Source organism: Varanus komodoensis, unplaced genomic scaffold (assembly GCF_004798865.1).
Source record: "Varanus komodoensis strain SLA01 unplaced genomic scaffold, ASM479886v1 scaffold1, whole genome shotgun sequence".
In the NCBI taxonomy this organism is placed as follows: domain Eukaryota; kingdom Metazoa; phylum Chordata; class Lepidosauria; order Squamata; family Varanidae; genus Varanus; species Varanus komodoensis.
In genome coordinates this window covers 91647347-91668603 of record NW_025335268.1, presented here as the reverse complement: position 1 = coordinate 91668603, position 21257 = coordinate 91647347, and the positions used below count along the sequence as shown (strand labels likewise).

Sequence of the window (21257 nt, the reverse complement as noted above, 5' to 3'; positions counted from 1 at the left end):
TAGCAAGCACACTAGCAAGACTAGCACAAGAGGGCAACTGCAAATTCCGTTTCTGGGCAAGGTGTTGGAGCGAGTGGTGGCGGGACAACTCCAAGCACTCTTGGATGAAACTGATTATCTGGATCCTTTTCAGTCCGGCTTCAGACCCGGGTACAGTACTGAATCTGCCTTGCTCGCCCTGTACGATGACCTGTGCAGGGAGAAGGACAGGGGGAGTGCATCCCTGTTGGTTCTTCTGGACCTCTTGGAGGCTTTCGATACCATCGACCATGATATCCTTCTGGATAGGCTAGCGGGATTGGGGGTTGGAGGCACTGCTTTGCAGTGGTTCCGCTCCTATCTCAATAGTCGATTCCAGAAGGTAGTGCTGGGGGACCATGTCTCTGCGCCATGGCAGCTATGCCATGGAGTACCACAGGGCTCCATCCTATCCCCTCTGCTATTTAACATCTATATGAAACCACTGGGAGAGGTCATCAGGAGGTGTGGGCTGCGGAATCATCAATACGCTGATGATACCCAGCTCTACCTCTCGTTTTCCACTAATCCAGGTGAGGCAGTGGCTGTGCTGAACCGGTGCTTGGCCGTGGTAAGGGAATGGATGAGGGCCAATAAACTGAAACTCAACCCAGACAAGACGGAGGTCCTGTTGGTTGGCGGATCGGGCTTCAAAGAGGGTGGATTTGACCTGGTCCTGAATGGTGCAACACTCCCTCTTAGGGACAAGGTCCGCAGCTTAGGAGTACTCCTCAACCCGGAGCCTTCTTTGGAAGCTCAGGTGACAGCGGTGGCGAGGAGCACCTTCCTTCAGCTTCGGCTGATTAATCAGCTGCACCCCTACCTGGAGTACGACTGCCTGGCGACGGTGACACACGCGCTGGTGACTTCCTGCCTAGACTTCTGTAACGCGCTTTACGTGGGGCTTCCCCTGAAGACGGTCCGAACACTTCAATTGGTGCAAAATAGAGCTGCCAGGTTGCTGACGGGGATGGGGCGTTATGCTCACATGACTCCAGTCCTCCGTCAGCTTCACTGGCTTCCCATTGAAGCCTGGGCCCAATTCAAGGTGTTGATTATGACCTATAAAGCCCTAAACGGCTTGGGTCCTGGCTACCTAAATGAGCGCTTACGTCCGTATATGCCCGACTGCCCTTTGAGATCTACAGGAGAGTCCCTTCTCTGGGAACCCTCCATGAAAGAAATTAGGAGAGTAAGTACTCGGAGGAGGGCTTTCTCTGCGGTGGCGCCCAACCTATGGAATTCACTCCCCAAAGAGGTCCGCCTGGCACCGTCGTTACTGGTTTTTCGGCGCCAGGTAAAGACCTTTTTATTTAAACATCATTTTAATTGTTAAAATATATGATCTGGCCAGGGCAACTTTCTTCTTCCTTCTCTTTTCTCCTCCTATATTATTTATTTACTTATTTTATACTGATAATTTTAATTTTATATTACTATGTTTGTAACTCAGTGTATTTTTTGTATTTTTGTATTTAATGGTAATTTATTATGTTCTATTGTATTTCAATGTATTTTATTGTGCTGTAAGCCGCCCCGAGGCTTCGGCAAGGGGCGGCATAGAAATGTTATAATAACAACAACAACAACAACAACAGCAGCTTCAAATGCCTGTACCCTTCCTATGAGGTTCGTCCTGTTTTGCTTCTCAGTTTGCTATTCCTGCTACTGAAGAAGCAGCCATTTGGAATCACATCTGCTCCATACAGTGCCAGCTTTAGATGTGAGCAAGCTGGGCAGCTGCCTAGGGAGCCAAGCTGAACTCAGTTTTCAAAAAAAGTGCTGTCTTCAGGGAATTGGAATAGCAAAAAACAAGTGACTGTGATCTTTTTTCCAAGGTTCTCCAGGTTGTTTGGGCACTAATTTTCAATTAACTTTAGAGTATGTTTGTTTTTCAATATTCACTTTGATGTCATTTGCACTGGGGAAAAAACTGGTGGAATACAGTTTTGAGGCAAACTTACTGAGCGACTGGCTCTGCTGATGCACGTTGGTTGGTTGGTTCCTAACTCCAGACAGCATTTACATTTTCGGAAATACCCCAGTCAAAACACTTACATCTACCTCACCATGGTGTGGGATATCAGCCTCACTTGTTCTATAAAACTGGTAGGCTAGGTTTGGTCATATGGCTACTATAGTTCTGTATTCTGGAAAAGTGGTAATTTTCAAAGTTAGAAAAACAGAGGGTCTACTTGAAGCTATAGAAAGTTGCAGCTAGGAAGGAGGCATGTTTATCAGCTAGACCTGCAGTCCAACTGTAAGGGAATCTAAACCAGTTAAGGTAAGGTAAAATCTTTATGTCTAGGCAGAAGAGATCGGTTAAGCAGGTTTATGATTGGTCCAGGCCAACTAGCCTGATCACAAAGTTTGTTGCTTCAAAGAGGGATTCTGTAACAAAGCACATGGTATGTTCTGGTCACAGAACTCCAGGCCAACAAGGGAAAGAGTGCAGGAAGTGAGCAAGTGAGTGAATGGACATCCCCTGAGATTTCCAGGTCAGGTCCTATGGAAGAGTAATTTCCTATGGTAGCTACTCTAGGCCAGTGGTGGCTAACCTATGGCATGCGTGCACAGCGACATGCAGAGCTCTGTCGGCATGCGAGCCAAGTCACCCCAGCATTGCCCCAGCAGCCGAGCATTGGATAACAGTGCACACAGGGGCCATGCGCATGCTTGGAAAGGAGTAGTGGTGCCAGGCGATCATGTCACAAGCCACGACACATTAGCCATGACTCGTCCAAGCTTTCGCATGGCCGGTCAGTGCACTGCCAAGGATACATATATATTTGCTTGGACTGGCTGTTTTCAGGTTTAAATGCAGTGTTGGCACTTTCCGACAAATAAGTGGGTTAGGGTTAGAAAAACAAGGTGTCCTGGTATGCTTTTGATGGTTGGAATGTATTTAGAATGGGCAGAAATGATGAGCTGTGCAGAAAAAGCTACTCAAGGAAGGCTTTTTCAAAATTGCTCTCTTTTTAATGGAACTTTAGCCATATATTAGGGTTAGGGGAGTGCACCAGGGTAGGGTTAGGCCAGTGGTGGCGAACCTATTGCATGCGTGCCACAGCGGGCACGCAGAGCCTTCTCTGTCGGCATGTGAGCCAAGTCACCCCAGCAGTGCCCCCAGCAGTCGAGCATAGGATAACAGTGCACACAGGGGCCATGCTCATGCTTGGAAAGGAGTAGCAGCGCCAGGCGATGACGTCACGTGCCGCGACTCATTACCCACGTCTCATCCGAGCTCTCTCATGGCCTGTCATTCCGCTGCCGTGTGTGTGTGCATGCATGCTTGGACTGGCTGTGGGTTGTTTTTTTCTAAACTAAAACTTCAGTTTTCAGGTCTTATTGTAGTGTTGGCACTTTGTGATAAATAAGTGGGTTTTGGGTTGCAGTTTGAGCACTCCATCCCTAAAAGGTTTGCCATTACTGCTCTAAGCTAAGGTACAGATTCAGTGTGAGAATCCTACTGAATGAGCAGTAAAGGCCAGCAGCAGGCAACAAGGCCTGTGAGACTGAGCCCTGGGAAGCAGAAAGAAGCTCTGCCAGAAGTGGTTGGCATTTGGAGGCGGCGCTCAGGAAAAGCATGGCCTGGTTGCTATTCTCTTCATCACCTTTTATGAAATGGGAAGCACATCTCTCACTCTACTTGACAAGAAGGAGTTGCAGGCGAGAATTTTCAGATACAGTCTGTGCATGCAGTAATACTTGCTTGTGCCCCTGCTGCTTTCTATAGATATGACACACTTGCACCAGGCACCAGAGACCTTCTCCATGGCCATGCTAAGCTGACTGGGGCAATGGGAGGGGGCAGTGAGCACCAGTGCTATTTCCCACCCAGAGTGCTAGGTATCCTATAGCTAGCCCTTGCTCCATTTTAACTAACAGGACAGACCTTTAGTCAATATTGGTAATTGGAATGACACTGTTGCATGCTGACCCTATTTGCACCGCTTTCATGTTTGGTTTAGATAGGTTCTTTAATTTATTGCTTGCTCATTTGGAAGATAAAATTCCCCTTTGAACAATTAATAACTCATTGGGGGAGAATACTTGCTCTCTTCTGACACTGCCACCAAACTAGGGAGAGTTAACTTAAACATTCTTTTTCTTTCAGCTTTTCTGCTCAGATTATGCTTTATACATGATACATGCGCTGTTGCATGGGCTCTGCTGGAAGAATAGTGAGGAATTCATTAAAAGTTCAACAGGCACTGTAGTGAACTTTCCTACTGTCCAAAAGTTCCTTGTAGGAAAGTTCCTTGTAGCCAAACCACTGCTTTATGGTCTTCAGCTTGTTAGGAGGAAAGCCAGAGATCACTGCCTTGAAGCTGCTTTTGCAAGCATGCTCTTAGAAAAGAGCTGTGGAAACAGAACTGTTTCCTTTACTAAAGCAGCTTCCTTGCCTTGCCTCCACCCTGTCCCCCAGGAAGGAAAGTTTGAGCCTCTATGTATTGTCAGCTTGTGAAACTGTGGGAGAGAGGACCTTTATCAAATCCATGTCTTTTGTTCTCAGCTTGGGGAGAGGAATTAACATATTTCTTGCCCTGGTGGTTTTGGAGGCCCACAGAGCATTCCCTGGCCTATTTAGGGAACCAGCAGGCCACGAGGAGGGGAGTGTAAGATGCCTTTTGCTTTTATATTCATATTTCCTCATTTTATTCAATAAACTCTACATCATCTTTGACACAAGTGCTTTCATTTCCTCCTAAGTATTATAGAACCTGAAGTGAGCAGCCCTTAGCTAGATGAGTCCTTGGAGACCAGGCCACTAACCGCTAGCCTTGTCCACATATTCTTTTTCATAGTTATCTATCTCCTTTCAATTTCCTAGCTCACCCACATAAGTTTCTGTTGAACAGTTTTTGCCAGTGGTTTGGATAAATGATATATTGGAATGGAAATGATAGCTGAGGACATGGCTGGAATAATTAACCTCTTATCTACAGGAGACAGAAAAATGAGAAAGAAATGAGAATCGCCTTCCCAAATGGAGTAAGGGAAACTTGGATTAGAACCCATGCTGTCTCCTAGGCTGCTACCACTGAGAATACCACAGAGTACTATTATCCCATCTGGTGCCAAACCTGTACTTCACATGAAGTGCAAGCCTCTCTATGTGGCACCATCTCCAGGATTCACCTCCAGAGAGAATGTCTTACATGCAAGCGTTGCTACTCAAGCACAAAGGAGGCTAGAAAGATCTGCAAGCCATTTGTGCCAACTATAGCTATTCTGTGCTATCTTTTACCCAGAAAACAAGCTCTTACTACACAAAAAGAAAGAAGCAGTGGCTGACCTCTAAGATATTTTCACGGCTTTTACCTCAGATGGAGTGAAGGGGTTTAGTCACATTGCATTTCTAGACCTAGGCTGGAGAACTTCTACTTACAGAATAGTTTCTTATACTGCTGACCTGTGCCCACCCAGGAAGTTGTATTTTTATATCAGGGTAACTACCAGCACCACTGGTACACTTAGCTGCTAATCGCTTAAAATTACCTTTACAGCAGGGGTGGCAACCTGTGACCTAAGGGACAGATGCAGCCCTTGACCCAAATTCATATGAGCCCCAGCATAGTTTCAAAAGCCCATTGCATGCATTCAGTTCAGCGCTCTGGCAAGAGCAATCTTTCCCAAGCAACCCCCTGGGTGGAAAAAAAGATAAGAGAAGAGCAAAGTGAAAAGGGGGAAAGGAAACATAAGAAAAGGGGCAACATACCCTCTTTTGGCCTTGGCCCTGTCCACCATCGCTATGGAGCCATCAGCAGTTTAACCAGAAGGTAATGTGGCCCTTAACAGGAAGAAGAGGCTGCACACCCCTGCTTTACACTGTATAACAATGAGATGCTTACAGAGGTAGCAGCTGTCCAAGAATCCCACACATACAGGGAAAGGCCATCTCCAGGTTCAGTTGCTGGCATACACAGATAAAAGGGTGGTGTGGAAGACAGCTAGAGATGCTAGGGAGCTGTTCCAGTCAGCACAATGTGCATTAAGTACTGGTTTGATGGACAAACTGATATAAGGGAACTTCCTACATTTGGATACAATTTTAAACATCCAATTCTGTGACAAGGCAGTGGGTATTCATGGCCAAGCCAAGGCAGTTATAAGTAAAATGAGGGTTGTTGCTGTAGAATATCAGCTATGAGTCTGGTAAAACAGCAAGAAGAGGTGCTTGGGAAAAGTTGTTTCGGAAGCTAGTGGCTTTCTCTCACCACTCCTTTGTCATTGTAGTCTGGCTTCTCAGCTATCCTCAGCATGGCTTAGTCCACCGGCTGTGCAGTGGAATGGACATCCCTAAAGGCGTGTGCACTCCCTGAAGCCCTACAGGGAGACCATGTTTGACCCAGGATAGATAAGCAGAGCATGCTGGAATAACATGTGACCAAACCCACCGATCATCCTGGGAGGGTCGAATGTATCCTGATGACAAGATATTCAGAGAAAGGATGTTGGGGTCAATGAGGGATTCATCTCCTTCCGGGGTGTTCCGGATCCGACCTGCAAGCAGAAGAGAGTACATGCAGTTTATTTTGCCCTTGCCTGACAGCAACCACATGGCAGGAAGCAGTGAGTGTGCATGCAGACACATACTCTATTTATATGGGGCAGGTGGCAGGCAGGAATGACTCCACCTTTCACTCTTTCCATTTGAAACTGTCTGTAGCTGGGACTGAACATCAAGTGACATATCTGAGATATTTCTGCACTCTTATGATGCAGAGATGAGTCCTTGACCTTTTTGAGTTGGTAGGCACACCAGGAATTTTGAAGATTGCTATAAATACTTCCATAAAATAGTGGGGAGGTATTGCCTATTCATATACCATGGCTCCAAAACATTAACCACTCTTATTAGCTGCCAAAAGGAGGCAGCAAGCCTGTCCTATCGCTATAATTTAATCACCTCTCAAAATGTGCCTGCAAAAGCCAAGGGAATCAGTTTGGTGCAACCTTCCAACCTCTACGTTTTTAGGGGTGGAGATGTGGAGTAGTTCTTCACAACAAATGCCATTCTGCATGGCTTTCCTTGAACTACTGGAGGTCCTGTCTACTTCAGCTGGCAACCAGTAGGATGTTGCTGTATCCAGTAGGATGTTGCTGCATCAAAACCAGCAAGCATACTTGAAGGCCTGCATCACTTGGGTCCCTGCAGGACACAGCAACTGCATCCAGAAGCTTCTCTGGTATCAATGGCATTGTTCAGGCATACAGGGCTGGTCAGTTCAGGCAAGTTTGGCTTTGGCATTAGCTAAGTCAGCCTTCCCTAATCTGGTCCACTCCAGGTATGTCTACATATCCTATTTTATTTATTTATTCGATTTATACCCTGCCTTTTTCCTACAAAGGGCTCAAGACAGTTTACATCATTCTCCTCCTCCATCTTATCCCCACAACAACAACCCTGTGAGGTAGGTTGGGCTGAGAGTCTGTGACTGGCCCAAAGTCACCCAGTTGGTTCCATGGCTGAGCGGGGACTAGAACCCAGATCATCTGAGTCCCAGTCCCATGCTCTTAACCACTACACCACATTGGCTCTCACCACACTGGCTCTATCCTATCATTTCTATGTTGATAGGAAATGATGGGAATTGCTATCCAGCACATCCAGAGACCACTAGGTTAGAGAAATCTGGGTTAATGAAACACATGCAAGGGAAAAGACAAGCTTTGCTTACCCACAACCAGCTCCCGCACTTCCTTCCACCGGATGTGGCTACCTGTCTCATGCACCAAGGTGACTGTGATCCTCCTCTGGATGCCCTGCCATCAATCATGCCCAAAGGGAAAGCACGGGAGTTACAACAACTGTGTTTATGCAATGGATAGCACTAAGGAAAAGTGGACAGGGGGGAAATGTTGGCTAAGAGAGGGGAAAGGAGCTGGACCCACTGTAGACCTTCTTCAAACTGTCTCTTAAAGAAGGTGACATGCAAGACAATCCACTTTCTACCTCTCCCTCTCTCTCACCAAGCACTTTGACAAAATAAGGAGAGAAAGATAGTTGCACTGCAAATTCCCCCCTTCAAAAAGGTCCCATTAAAGGAAATATCTGCAGTACAGATTGGGAATCCCCCTTCCCAATCTCTCCTGGCAAAACACTGTGCATTCTTCAGCAGGTGTGAAAAGCAATTTTATAAGGGGTGGCTTGTCTTTCTGTGGAAGTTTCATCACCCTCCCATGATAACTTTTGGGCTGAAGGATGAACTGAAAAATATTGATCACAGCACTAGTGATGCTCTGATTCAAGACATGGCAGGCAGAAAATACCTGGTGTAGTAGGAAAGTTCCATGGCAGGGCATCCCTCCACGGTGATCCACAACAGCAGGGATGTAGCTGGAAAAGAAAACTTTAGTGAGACAGGATAGAGAATGTTAGCCTGCACCACAGACCCCCAGCAACAATGCGAGTGAAGTAATCCACTCCATCTGTTTTATTTATGCTAAACCCGGAAGACACAACCATCCCAGTACTATTTGTGCAGTTTGTTTTAGTGATTTCAAAAAGCAATCTTCAGTTCGACAGCTGGTAACAGTTCTTTCAAAGTGCTGACCCAGCACAGTGGAAAGGATGTCACTAGTTCATCACACAACTTTTCATGCTGGCATACGTCACTCTGAAAAACTTCATGTGAACCCCCTTTTCAACCCTTTAAAGGAGCCAGAGTTTTGACAGATTGCTGTCTAAACTGATAGCTCCCCTAAACAGGGGTGGCTCACACTTTTCCACCTTCCCAAACACCCAGAATCTCAAGAACGGTGTGAAAGTGAGAGGACCCTGAATGAAACCAGGGCCAGAAAACAAACAAACAAACAACCATTGATGATATCGCTGTGAAGTGGTTATCCCCTTTCATGAACAAAGATCATTCTTAGCTTCTGTGGTTTTTTGACAACTCATCTTTTGACAGCTCTGAAGACAGATCAAAACCAAAAGTCTTGGCAGCCTCTGAGTCAATGGCCATGAGGGATTCTGTTGCACTTTAAGAGCAGACATTCCCCCAAGATACTGCCCAGGTGAGGCAGGCAATTTAGGATCCATGAATGATTGTACTTCTGAATAATATTTTTAAAAGAAAAAATTGAGGTGCAAAAGGGGGGGGGTGCTTGGGCACTTTGAAGGACCTGACTCACCTGCTTTTCATAATCTCCGAACAAAGTGGGGGAAAGGGAAGCCCATGCCACCCACCTCCAGGTGCTACCAGGCAACATTCCAAAGCAGCACCTGGAGTGGGTGGCATGGGCTTCATGCAATCTCTGCCAGCCCTGCCACCTATCTGGGGCTGGTGGCAGTGGTTCATGACCCATGCCAATCACAGTGGAGATCAGGGAAGCCTCCGACAGCCCCCTGAGGATGGCTATCAGAGGCTCTGCTGAATTCTGGTGTGTGCCATTCCCTATGTCTTCATGACAGTGGCACACAGCAGAGATCACTGGCAGCAGTGAGCAGTGAAGTCCCCCACCATGGTTCGCAGGGTCTCCTCAAGAGATGGCAGCTGGGGCCATCTCTCCCTTTCCACCCAAGGCTGCCAGATGGAATCCCAACACCAGTGGATGTGGCATCCCTGCCACTGTCTTGCGATCTCCACTTGAGCCAGTGATGGGGACTGCACTCTGTGCCACAGCACAATGCTCAGGCTGCTGGCATAAAGGGGATATCCTTGCACTAGCTAGAGAGGTAGCAGGAGGGGTTGTGTCAGCAGCACAAGGCAGCAACAGGGTTGGTCAGCTTGCAAGATGGACATTCCAGTTCTGGCTACAATTTGTACCTGTTGAGGGATCAAGCCCTGTTTGCACAATACGGACAAAAAGAATTGTGTGGGTGTGTTCATTTACAGGAGCAATTAAAAAAAAATGGGCAGGCATAGGAAGCCCCAACTACCATGCCACTGGGCACTTTGAAGGGCATGGATCATTAAAGGATATCACTGCAAGGAATGGGGGGGATGGGGCAAAAGTGAAGAATCCATGATGAATCCAGTCATCTATTGGGCCCAATCTGGGTGCTTTTCAGGTTCAAGAAAACAAGATAGTTTGCTAATGCATGAAATGAATCAATTTCTGGCTTCAGTAAGGCTGAATCCGTCCCAAAAGTCCCAATCATCCACTTTAAAAGCTGGCAGAGGTTCCTCTAATGGCTATAGCAAAGCTTTGATGAAAACACTTTGGCTGTCCATTAAATTTGCTCATCATGGCTGTTAGAGTAGAAAACCTGCCTCTCCTGTAAACAAAGGCAGCCACTTACTCGCCATTGGCCTCCAGTTCACAAATCTCAAAGAAGACCATCAGATCATATTTGCATTGGCAGGGGCCGATGCTTGGCCTTGTCATGGCACTCAATTTTGTTGCAGGCACTGCAAAGAAAGAAACTGGATTCAGGGGGCAAAGATAATGACAGCAAACCCTGTTACCTCAAACTGGTCTCACTGCACCACACAGAAAAGGGGAAAAACAGCCAACTCTACCATCAACAGCTGTCTAAAGGAAAAGAAAAGTCAGTGCTCAGTTCTAGTACTCAGATCTACACAAGGCTCTGGATCCAAATGCACAGAAAGGAAGATGGCTGGGACTGTGTGAGCACGTGGACAAACATGTCCAAGGCTGCACATATTTCCTCCTCCAGTGAGATGAGAAGACTTACAGATAATGAAACCAACTCAACTGTGATGCAATATGAATGACCACCAGAAAGGACTAGACACACGTACAAAGAAGAGCCGGGGAATGATTAATGCTCATGGTATCAGTAACAGCTACAAAGGAAGATCATTCTTTACACGTGCTCTTTTGTGGTATGAATACATAAACAATTTAGTAAGCACTTAGGACAGCCTGCTTTCTCAAGAGCTGTTGGCATTCAAGTCCCATCTTCCCAGCTAGCACAGCAGGTGATGGGACTTCTAGTCCACTAGATCTGGAAGATGCTGAATTGGAGATGTCTGGCTTAGGTCATCACTGCTGGGTAGATGTTTGGAAAAGATTGTGGCCAGCTAGCTTGCACACACAGCAAATCTACATGCTAGGAGTTGAGGTGCCATAAAGTGACCTGTTGTGCATGCCTTTGGACTCTAAAAATCAATCCCATTAAGGCAGGGGACCCCAACATGGTGAGCCCACAAAGTTTTCCTCTTCCTGCCCTCTTCAAAAATAATTTAAATTTTAAAAAACTAGAAGATGTTTAGGTAGTCTCCTTTCTCTTCCTTTCTAGCCATTAGCCTTGCCCCTTCTGTCCCTTCCACCCCTTTATTTCGCTTTCCCCCCTCCCTTTCAGTCTCTAGCTTCACTGTATCTGTCCCTCACACCTCATTTTTGACTAGTCAGGCCCCCATGCCGGCCACTGTATGACTAATCTGTAAAGGCCATTTTATTGTGGGGCACATAGAAATTTCTCAAATTCCCAAAAATGCCCACAGGCCAAAAAAAAATTGACACCCTTGCATTCAGGCATTTGAAGTGAGACATTCCTCCCCTTCTGTTTGTCTTGCTCACTGTGCATAGCAAACATCTCAGAACAAACCCATTTTGTCATTTTGCTGATGTTATTCAGAAAAGTGTTGTGTGAGATGATGGGGCTATACTCGTATATATCTTCCTATACCTAACTTGGAAAACTATGGGTGAAAGTCATCAAAGATGCAAAAGATTAATGGACAGCCCAACACCTTCCCAGTTAAAGGCCAGCATGCATGCACATGCGGGTGCGCGCGCACACACACACACACAGATTGAGAGAGAGAGTGAGAGAGAGTCCAGAATCCTGCTGAAGGCAGCAGCAAGAAAAAACACACTGTGAACAGGAGAGTGGAAAACCCCAAGGACTCAGGGATCGAAGGCATCCTGTGGCAGATTCATCCAAGATTTCATGCACACTGAATTTTGGAACAGCAAGCAAAGCAAAGCTGTTCTAGATATTGCCCCATTTCTAAATACTGCATAGGTTCATTTCTCAGGAACCCTCCAAGGAAAGAACCCTGAGTTGGAGTCTTCCACAGCTTTGTCCAGGCACCAACCAGGCTGCTGAGCTTTTCTCACAACACAGTTCATAACTGACAGGGATGTTGCAGGGCTGGATTCCTCCCCATCTCTTAGTGGGAAGGAGAAGGCTGTGCTGGCAGTAGAAAACAAGTACCCAGAGAAGGCTTCCAGAATGTCACCAGCAAGCACACTGGGGACCAGGCTTTTAATCATCTGGAAGGATTTCTCACACCCTTCATCAGTGACAAAGAGAAACAAGCAGAATACAAGACAAAAGGAAACAATTATGCTTGGATACCTACAACCTAAGCTGGGTACATGACACATGGGTAGCGCTTATTCAGTACCTGAAACTCTGCCCACTACTCCTATTGCTTTAAATGTGCCATTCAAATCTACAGCATTCCAGAGAGAATGAGTTTAAACAGTCATTGATCATGGTAGGCAGAAAATTGGGACCGACCACAGATAGCAACAGCTGAGAGACACATGCTCCATTATCTGCTCCAACTCTCCTTAGGATGACCCTCAGGTCCTCAGCAGCTTACCAAACCTCTTTCAGCAAAAGGGCTGATTTAAGTTTGAGAGAAGCCAAATTCCAAAGGTGGGTGGCACCAAAAGGAAAAAGGGGAAGGGTAAAAATTACAGTACAATTTAGCTTAAAGCTCTTACTGCCAAAAGCTAAGACTTAGGAGAGGTGTTTCTCCTATTAAAAAGGGCAGATGGGTGGAACTGCATAAAATAAATTGAATAAAACGGGTACAATCCTATGTATGTTTAGCCAGAAGAAAGGCTTCAACTCCCAGTGTGGCTGGCTGGGGCATGTTGGGAATTGTAGGCCTTTCTTCTATCTAAATAGGCATAGGATTGCATCTTAAGCCGCCAAAAGATCAGTGGTTAGGACAAACAAGCATGACCATCTGGTGCACCCCAGAGGGTGAACTGGGACCCCAAGCAGGTCAGATTGGCCCATGGACATGAGTTACAACACATCTGACTAAGTAGGTACCAGGGGAATACACAAGAAGTATATACAAACTAAAGTGTACTATAAACACAACACAATACAATAGAACAGTAAAACAATGCTATAATAAAAACAAACTGGAAGCACATGAACAGCAGAGTGACCACGGACAACCCAGCTTTGTAACTTTGAAATGCCTTGTCAATAGGCTTTAACCAGGTGCACATACAGTTCTTTGGAGATAAATTTCAGGCAAGAAGAACTTGCATTTTCTCCAGCTCCAAATGCCTGAACTGAAATGAGCTTAGAGCCCAGTGGAACTTTTCATATGCACAGGGAATGCGGCACTTTACCTATGACCTCCCCCCCCCCCCCCCCCCCCCCCAAATAAAAGAACCAAGACAATGGATAACACGATGCTAGAAAAGGCACAGAAGTGCATCCTCCTTGCATTCTGGCTATTATTCATTAATGCAATGAGTCATGCTAGTACTGTCTTCTAAGCACTTTTCTGTTAATTCATCTTCTCCCAGACAAGCACAAGCATTTTGTGATGGCTAGTCTCTTCCCCCACAATCTTCTACTCTTATTTTTCTTATTTTACCATTAACTATTATGTTAAACAAGAAGAAATTCTTCTATTACCTGGTTTGGATAATGGCATGACGCGAGGAAAATGGCGCCGGGATGGTCTTAGGGGGCTATAGGGTAAAGGAACACAAATTACTGTGAGAATAAACAATAATCTATCCCCTTAGGACCAAAGGACTGATCTCTCTAAGTTACTTAAATAGTGCTGGTCAGATAGTGGAAAATGAGCCCACTGGGGTTTATGCAGTTGCCCCAACTGTTCACCCACCCAAGGAACTGAAATGGCAACCATGATTTTAGTAGCACTGTCTGGAGATTGACTCCCCTTGCCTACCTGACAGAACATGCTGGTTTACATGAGGCTCTCATGGGATTTCCCTAAGATTAACCGTGTTAAGACGTGCTTAGCAATAACAATGTAAATGAAAAAGCATCATGTGCTGGTATTACAATATTGGAAGGATAAACACTCCTTTCCTATAATGCAATGGATTAAGGGCCTTACAAGATTTTCAGTATATGAATAAGTTGCAGACAGACACCAAATGGATATTTATTTGGATATTTGGTCTGCTTTTGTTGAAGCCCATTGATAATTGCTAGAAAATTATATGTATTGCATTCAAATCATGTGTATATATTAAGAAAAATGGGGAAAAATAAAACAATGTGTGCCCCACATTGGGAACTGCTTTGCAGCTGCCATCAGGAACCCCTACTGTAACCTTACTGGGATTGGAAGCTATTGTAAAGCATGGAAGGGCATGATGGGACAGGGGGTTGAGAAGACAAAGGTCACTTGCGTGCTTTACTATTACTTCAAAAAATGGTGTGGGAGAGTTATAAGAATGCTGTGCCCAGGGTCAAAATAACATGGCTGTGGCACTGCTTAAGATAAGACCAAGAAAGTGAGGCACAATGGCATCGTGGATGAAGCCACAATCACAAAGTGGACTTGGCTAGCCTCATTATGTTAGGTTGTATGTATGTGTGTGAGGCTTTTAATCTGTGTTTTATTCTTTTGTAAGTACCTTTGGGATACGTTTCAAATGAGAAGAGGTATAAAACTGTTGCTAAAAAAATAATCAGGTAAATCTGGTTATGTTTATCCAAGCCAAGCCCAGCAAAGAGCAGTTTTAGAGCAATGCCAGTTGTCATGGAGGTAACACACTGCCAGGAGCTAGGTTTTCCCCTCTGTATCTTCAGAGTAACAGACTGTCCTTTTGCAAAAACTCTAAGGTACATCCAGTAAGCACATTCTCTGAGCACACAGAGAGCAGTTGAACCCCATCTGGCAACTACTTCTGAGAACCCTCTTTTTGAGTACCTTAGGGCTCTGGGAGGGCTCTTTTGGAAGTGGGCAAGCCTCTTCTCTGTCTGCCACCCCTCTAGTTGGGTGGCCTGTCTCTCCCAACACCATGTCATAGGGTGAAGAATCATACCAGGTTAGGCTGGCTGTTGGAGTTCTCCTCCCATGCGCCCTCCCTGCAGCTGTAGATTCTGACTATTCTCCGAGTCCAACTGAACACCTGTGCAGGGCAAACCTGAGAGAAGCCCCTCCGCTTCTCCCATTTCAACATCTGAGGATGCTGGTTCCCAGGGCCTGCCCTCATCTGATGTGTCCAAATCTGCCTGACCTCAGAATGCACACCAAAAAGAACTGTCCCTTTCATTCCCAACACACACTTACCTGAGCACATCTTTGCAGAGAGGGGGAAACGGATGCTGCTGATAGTGTCCAAATACCTCAAAAACAATTGGCTGGCTCTTAATGTATTCGATGAAAGATTTGGTAACTTCCACTGCAATCTAAGAGACAGGACAGAAGGGTAAGAAAACTCCCCTTACATTAATTGAGAAAGATGGAAAAAAATTGCTAACATATATGCAGCTTCTCATTCACTTACAGCACAGTCCTATACATGAGGAAGCTGCATTTGTTCAAGCCCTGTCTAGAAGAAGACTCTTCATCTAGAATGCAAACTCTACAGCGGTATTCATTTTATCAGAGCTATGTCTGCCTTTCCCATACATGCAAAAAGAATGCTCTGCACTGCTGTGTTGCTGTGCTAAATGTGCTCATAACATTAGCGCATCGAGACAGGACATGACATGAGGCTGCAGTGGTTATGCCCCATCTTAAATGCTTACTTGCTGGTACAGTATATAGAATATTATATCGCATATTATATTACATGCTTCATAATATGTTCAGACTGTTTCATACAGCTTTCTGCCTGAGTGGCAAACATTGCTATGAATGTTTCTTTCTCTCATGGAAGGAGGCAATGAGAAGATTGCTACAAAGGTACCCTGAATCAAGAGTAATGTATTTCTTCATATACGAAGCTAAGAAGAACCCTGCTGGGTCAGAGGGAGGCCCATCTAGTCCAGCTCTCTGCTCACATAGTGCCCAACCAGCTGCCCATGGGAAACTAACAGGTCCAGATTCCCCTGCAACATGCCTCTGATAATGGGAGTTGCATATAGCCACCAGGACTAGTAGCCACTCTGTGAATTTGTCCAAATGATTTTGAAAACATCCAAATTGGTGGCCACCATTACATCTTGTAGTAAGTTTAACTACAAACTGTGTGAAGAAGTAAACCCTTTTCTATGTCCTGAATCTCCTATCAATGAGTTGATTGAGATGACCACAGGTACCAGTCTTAGGAGAAAGCAAGAAAAATGCCTCTCTATTCACTTTCTCTAAACCATATATAATTTTGTACCCCACTTTTGTGGGGGTACATCATTCACCTTTCTTCTAATTTAAACAGACCCAGATGTCATCATCTTTCCTCATAAGAAAGTTGTTCCAGCCTCTTGCTCTTTTCCGTACTTTTCCCAACTCCGTGAATTTCTGTTTTAGGTGCAGGGACCTGAATTGCCACTGTATTCCATATATATCCTTCTTGCTAATCAGACAACTGTACACATGGTTGCCTGATGTAAAACCCTAAAAGGTGTCACCATAAACAACATCTCTGTGGCAATCACAAAGCTACTGTACCAGGGGAGATTTGTCAAGTGATCAAAAGGAAAGAGTGCTGGAATTATACTAACGTTCTGGACATGGTAGAAGCCAAGAGGTGGACCTCGTCCAGTGTTCTTCAAGGGTTCAGTAGAGAAGGCCTCATCATGGCGATGGATAAAGCTGAGAAAAAACATAGCTTTTACTACTGTTTTAAAATATATTTAGCATAAATATATTTAAATGTATTTATAACTTTATCTCAGCAAGATCCGTTTACATATTATGTATGTATTTATTAGTCTGCATATTATTTATATCCAGTAAACAAACATTAGTTCAGTTGGGGATCTGCTGGTCACAATCAGGCTTCCTATGCAATGTGTGTGATTTATTTTATTTATTATATGTTTAATTCATCAAATAACAAATGTTCTCTGGACATCTTACAAGTTTTAACCTCTTTCTTGTAGGGCTACACCCTGGAAGACCAGGAAAACAAAGATTGGGGTGGGGGCAGAATGGAGGATAATCCTCTGTGGGGTTCCTCATCCTCTCCTTGCAGGGTGACTCAAAATTTTTACCAGCTTTCTCCTAATAGTTGTCTCACCATTGACCTTTCTTCTGCCATGAAGTCTAATTAGTATCTTTCAAAATGTAGCTATATCTTAGCCTCTACTCTTCATACTTTTAAATGGTAAAGCTACTTAGATAGACTGGAAGTTCTGTCATGACAAAATCTCCCATCTGGAAAGGGCAGATTTTTTTTGTTTTTATATATCATGCCATCATTCCAAAAACAGGATTTTAGGGTGGTAAAAATTCAATGCACTAAAATGTTCTGAGCTCTAGGCATGGATTGGAACAGCCTTCCTCAATTTGGTACCCTGCAGATATTTTGGTCCTCAACTCCCATCAGCCCCAGCTAGCAAACCAATGGTCAGGAACCCTGGGAACTGTTGTCTAGAACTTCTGGAGAGCTCCAGGTTAGGAAAAGCTGGATTAGAATCTCTCTCTCTCTCTCTCTCTCTCTCTCTCTCTCTCTCTCTCTCTCTCTAATATATATTCAAACATATATTTGAATAGGTGAAAATCCAGCAAACTGCAAACAAAGGGGTGATTACAATGGCCTGAAGTGAGTGAATGGAGGACTGTATCTTACTTAAACTGGCAGAAGATGTCAGCGTATTCTGCTGAGATGCTTGAGGCCTGCAGTACAGTCACTCGGAAAGTGAAGATGCTGCCCAGCTTCAAATGCTCCAGGGCAGCCTCTAACGGCCCGTCTACAGCAGACTTCTCCGAACTATCCAAGAGGAGATCTTCCGGAGTGGCTAGAGAAATATAATTTAGTAACTGTAAACCACAGTTCTTTCTTGTATAAAGACCATGTTTAGATCCTGTGGGGCACACACAATAAAGTAAAAAGGGAATGAGGTTCTGCGCACTGGAGGAAAAGCTGCCACCAGGGCTTCTGGTATGAAGTGTCAAGGTAGTTGCATCAGCCAAAAAGGACTGGATCCTAAGTGCAAATACTGCTCTTTACAAACAATCGAAGCACCATGTGCTAAATCCTTTGTGGGCAAAAGCTGTCATAAGGATAGACCAAAACTGAGCAGTAGACTTTCACAGCATTATAGCCCATACTTCAAGTTGGTTTTACTAAGTAATGGATCTGACTAGAGTGACACACAGTTTCCTCACATCCCACTTAGATTTCTCTAACATTCTTTACATGGAATTGCTCTTGAAGAATTGCTTTGGAAATGGCAACAGGTACAAAATGTTGCAGCCAAATTGCTTTTCCATCTGTAGTTTACAGACTATGTTACACTGGTCTTATGCTAGCGGCATTGGCCTGAAGTGCTTTTCTACCTGCACAGGTGTTGTTGTTGACTTCATCTGCTGATGGTCCTATGTCAGTTATCTGCCCTTGTCCCTCTACAATGCGCAGCTCTTCCTGTGAAGTTCCAGAGCGGGACATTCCCACGACAGGACAAGACTCAGACTGGAACTACAAGGAAGCAAAAGAAAGGGATGTAATGCAAGGGATGGACATGAAGGCTATGAAAAGTATTCTTTGTTTTCTCTTGCAGCAGTGTATTTTGCTCTCCTTTAGGTCAGAGATTCACAACTAAGCTCAAGCAGTAAGTGGACACAGAAAAAGAGGGAGCAGTACAGAGATATGTTGGTACCAGTCCATCATCATCAGATGTGCATTGTGTTTGAATAGCATCCATGAAATCAAGTATTAGTTAATATCTCCTACCCACCACGAATTGCTAGATGACTAAAGACCATGATTTGAAGTGTTCTTAATAGTGGTGTCCACTTTCAGAAAGCAGACTAGTCCAGTCTTCATTCCATATGTTAATACTTGTAAACAGATGTAAATTTAAGACAACTAATGTTATTGCTTAGCTTTGTGGATGGACTACATATGCCAAAGAAATGGTTTGGATGCTAGAAAACAGAACAGACATCTGACTTTGATGCAACTCAAAGTCAGCAAGTAGCCTCTGGTTCAACCTTTGTGCATAATACTGCACTCTGATAGTTTTGAATCCGCACAAGACACTGATTAATTAATAATTAATTAGCGTTGGGCCCCTGTACTCCAGGTAATTGCTTCTTGGGATGATGCTCAGACAGTGCTGGCTTTCCTGTCTTACCTTCTCAAAATGCTGATCATCAAAGGAAATTTTGGCGGTTCCTGACTGCCGCACTCCTGAGCCATAATCTGGTGCTTCTTCATCGGCTGGAAATAGGAATGAAGCCAGAAATTATAGTAAGGAAAGAAAAGCTTGCTGTTCTCAAAAGAAAAAGTCATGGACAGGGACTTGTAGATGGTGGTCTTTTCATATGCAGAGTTGTCCATAAGGCATTGCTCAACCATGCGGGGCAAATGCAGTCAGCATTTAGACTGACATTCATCAGATATGCACATTGCACATGGTTGTTTTGCACATTGCTAACGGCTTCTCTGGGTAGTCACCATGTGTACCGGGCAGAGAGGTTATGAAGAAGGAAAAGAAAGAAGTGGGGTTATCTGGCTATCTGGATGCACCTTGAATCATTTAAGTGAAAGGGGAATCAGTGGAAAGTCATACACTGTATCTTTTAAGTGGAGTGAAGCATTCTATTTGCACGAGTTTGCCATGCAGATTGTTCTTTGTGCCATTCCCCTCCAAGAAGTTCTGGATATTTTGTATGCGACTGGGGCCAGTCTAGATGGTAAGCTATTTACATGTGGCTCCAATATGGATTCTCAGCCACATGGAAATAGTTTCTGAAGCAACCAAGCTACTGCCACAGATGAACTTTAACCAAATCCCAGCACTGTCACATGTTCTGCAAGGGCAAAAATAACTTAGGAATCCTTTGCTTCCACTTTATGTACATCCACACTAGGACCCACCCTGGAATGAAGGAATGTGAGAGTCTATATTTTATTTTAAAATTATGTTTTAAAGTATCTGAAGAATTTCACAAATGAACCAACCAAATATAAGCCAATTTAAGATATCTGCACTTCTAGGAGGCAAAATCACCTTTTGTGCCAGGCTTAAGAGAGCAAAATAAGGACAGACCAGTTTGGCCAACAAATGGCAATTTTGATGACAGAGTACTGGTGGTGGTGGTTGCCATGCATTTCAGGTTCACACTAAGCTTTAGCAAAGCTGTTTTCCCTGCCTCAGACTAGTGTAATTCTCACACACACATGAATTCCCGCTATACAGAAGCAGTTTTTGATGGCAACCACATGGCTTACATGTACTGTACACCGAAGGACTGAGAGAGTACTAATCTGGGTAGCAGTTACTTCTCTGAAGTATCTAAACTGCAACACAAGGAAAAGATAGGTGACCAGCAACCCAGCAAACAAGCTCATCCCCAGGAGCTCCCTAACTGACTCAAACACCAAAGGTGTATGCAGCTGAGCAGCTTTCCTCCAAACTAGCTGAAATACAAAGGTGAGTCACACACATGTTCACTACTTTATGAATCAACGACTAGTGTTGAGCTGCATGTATGAACAAACCAGCACAGATCACCTCAAGCACAATGCTTTTCAACTGAGTCAATTCGCACACTAGTTGTGACCCATCGAATGCTGAATAGTCAAACAATGTACATATATGTGTGAATGGTCTCAAAGGACTCTTTAGCATCCCTTCCCCAAAGTCAACAACAGATATTTAGGGAAAACCCTCATCCCCCTCGTTATGTACCTCAGTTGCTCATTCTGACCAGTAGGCTCTTTTGCTCCCTTCCCCATTTCAGAAGAAGATGAAGAACTGCTTACCAGGAGCAGAGAGACACTACAGAAAAGAGCACCTAGAACAGCCTCCCACAACCTGGCATCCTGCAGAGGTGCTGGACTGCGATTGGTCATGGTGGCAGACAGGGATGGGAGCTGCATTCTAACATATTTGGAGGATGCCAGTGGGGAAGGTTAGAATTTCCCCCGTCCATGACCTTCCCACCTCTTACCTGAGATGGCCTGAACTGCCACACGCAAGAAACCTTTCACTTCCCCTTTTTCGCTGACAATGGCAACACGGTGGACCAGAGGAACAGGATACAGCAGGTTGCTGAGATACACAAAAGCTCTGGAAGTAAAAGCAAGATAAGGAGAGTGGTCACTGCGTCTCACATATGAGCTACTCCAAACATACTCCATAGCCGATGGTAGCTGGGACCACAGTTCACCGCTCACATCACAAC

At 44.7% G+C, this 21257-nt stretch overlaps 1 protein-coding gene across 17 annotated transcripts in view; it reads right to left on the bottom strand.

Annotated features, from left to right (window-relative positions):
• Positions 1–21257, bottom strand: part of KIF1A (kinesin family member 1A) — a 113944-nt gene that overhangs the window by 20965 nt on the left and 71722 nt on the right. For all 17 annotated transcript variants that reach the window (XM_044449985.1, XM_044450035.1, XM_044450039.1 and 14 more), the window contains 11 exons: positions 21024–21142; positions 19202–19287; positions 18405–18543; positions 17695–17863; positions 16625–16715; positions 15249–15367; positions 13613–13668; positions 10271–10379; positions 8296–8362; positions 7704–7788; positions 6420–6525 (listed from right to left, as the gene is read on the bottom strand). In XM_044449985.1, coding sequence (XP_044305920.1) covers positions 6420–6525; positions 7704–7788; positions 8296–8362; positions 10271–10379; positions 13613–13668; positions 15249–15367; positions 16625–16715; positions 17695–17863; positions 18405–18543; positions 19202–19287; positions 21024–21142 — 1146 coding nt within the window. The remainder of the gene's footprint in view (positions 1–6419; positions 6526–7703; positions 7789–8295; positions 8363–10270; positions 10380–13612; positions 13669–15248; positions 15368–16624; positions 16716–17694; positions 17864–18404; positions 18544–19201; positions 19288–21023; positions 21143–21257) is intronic.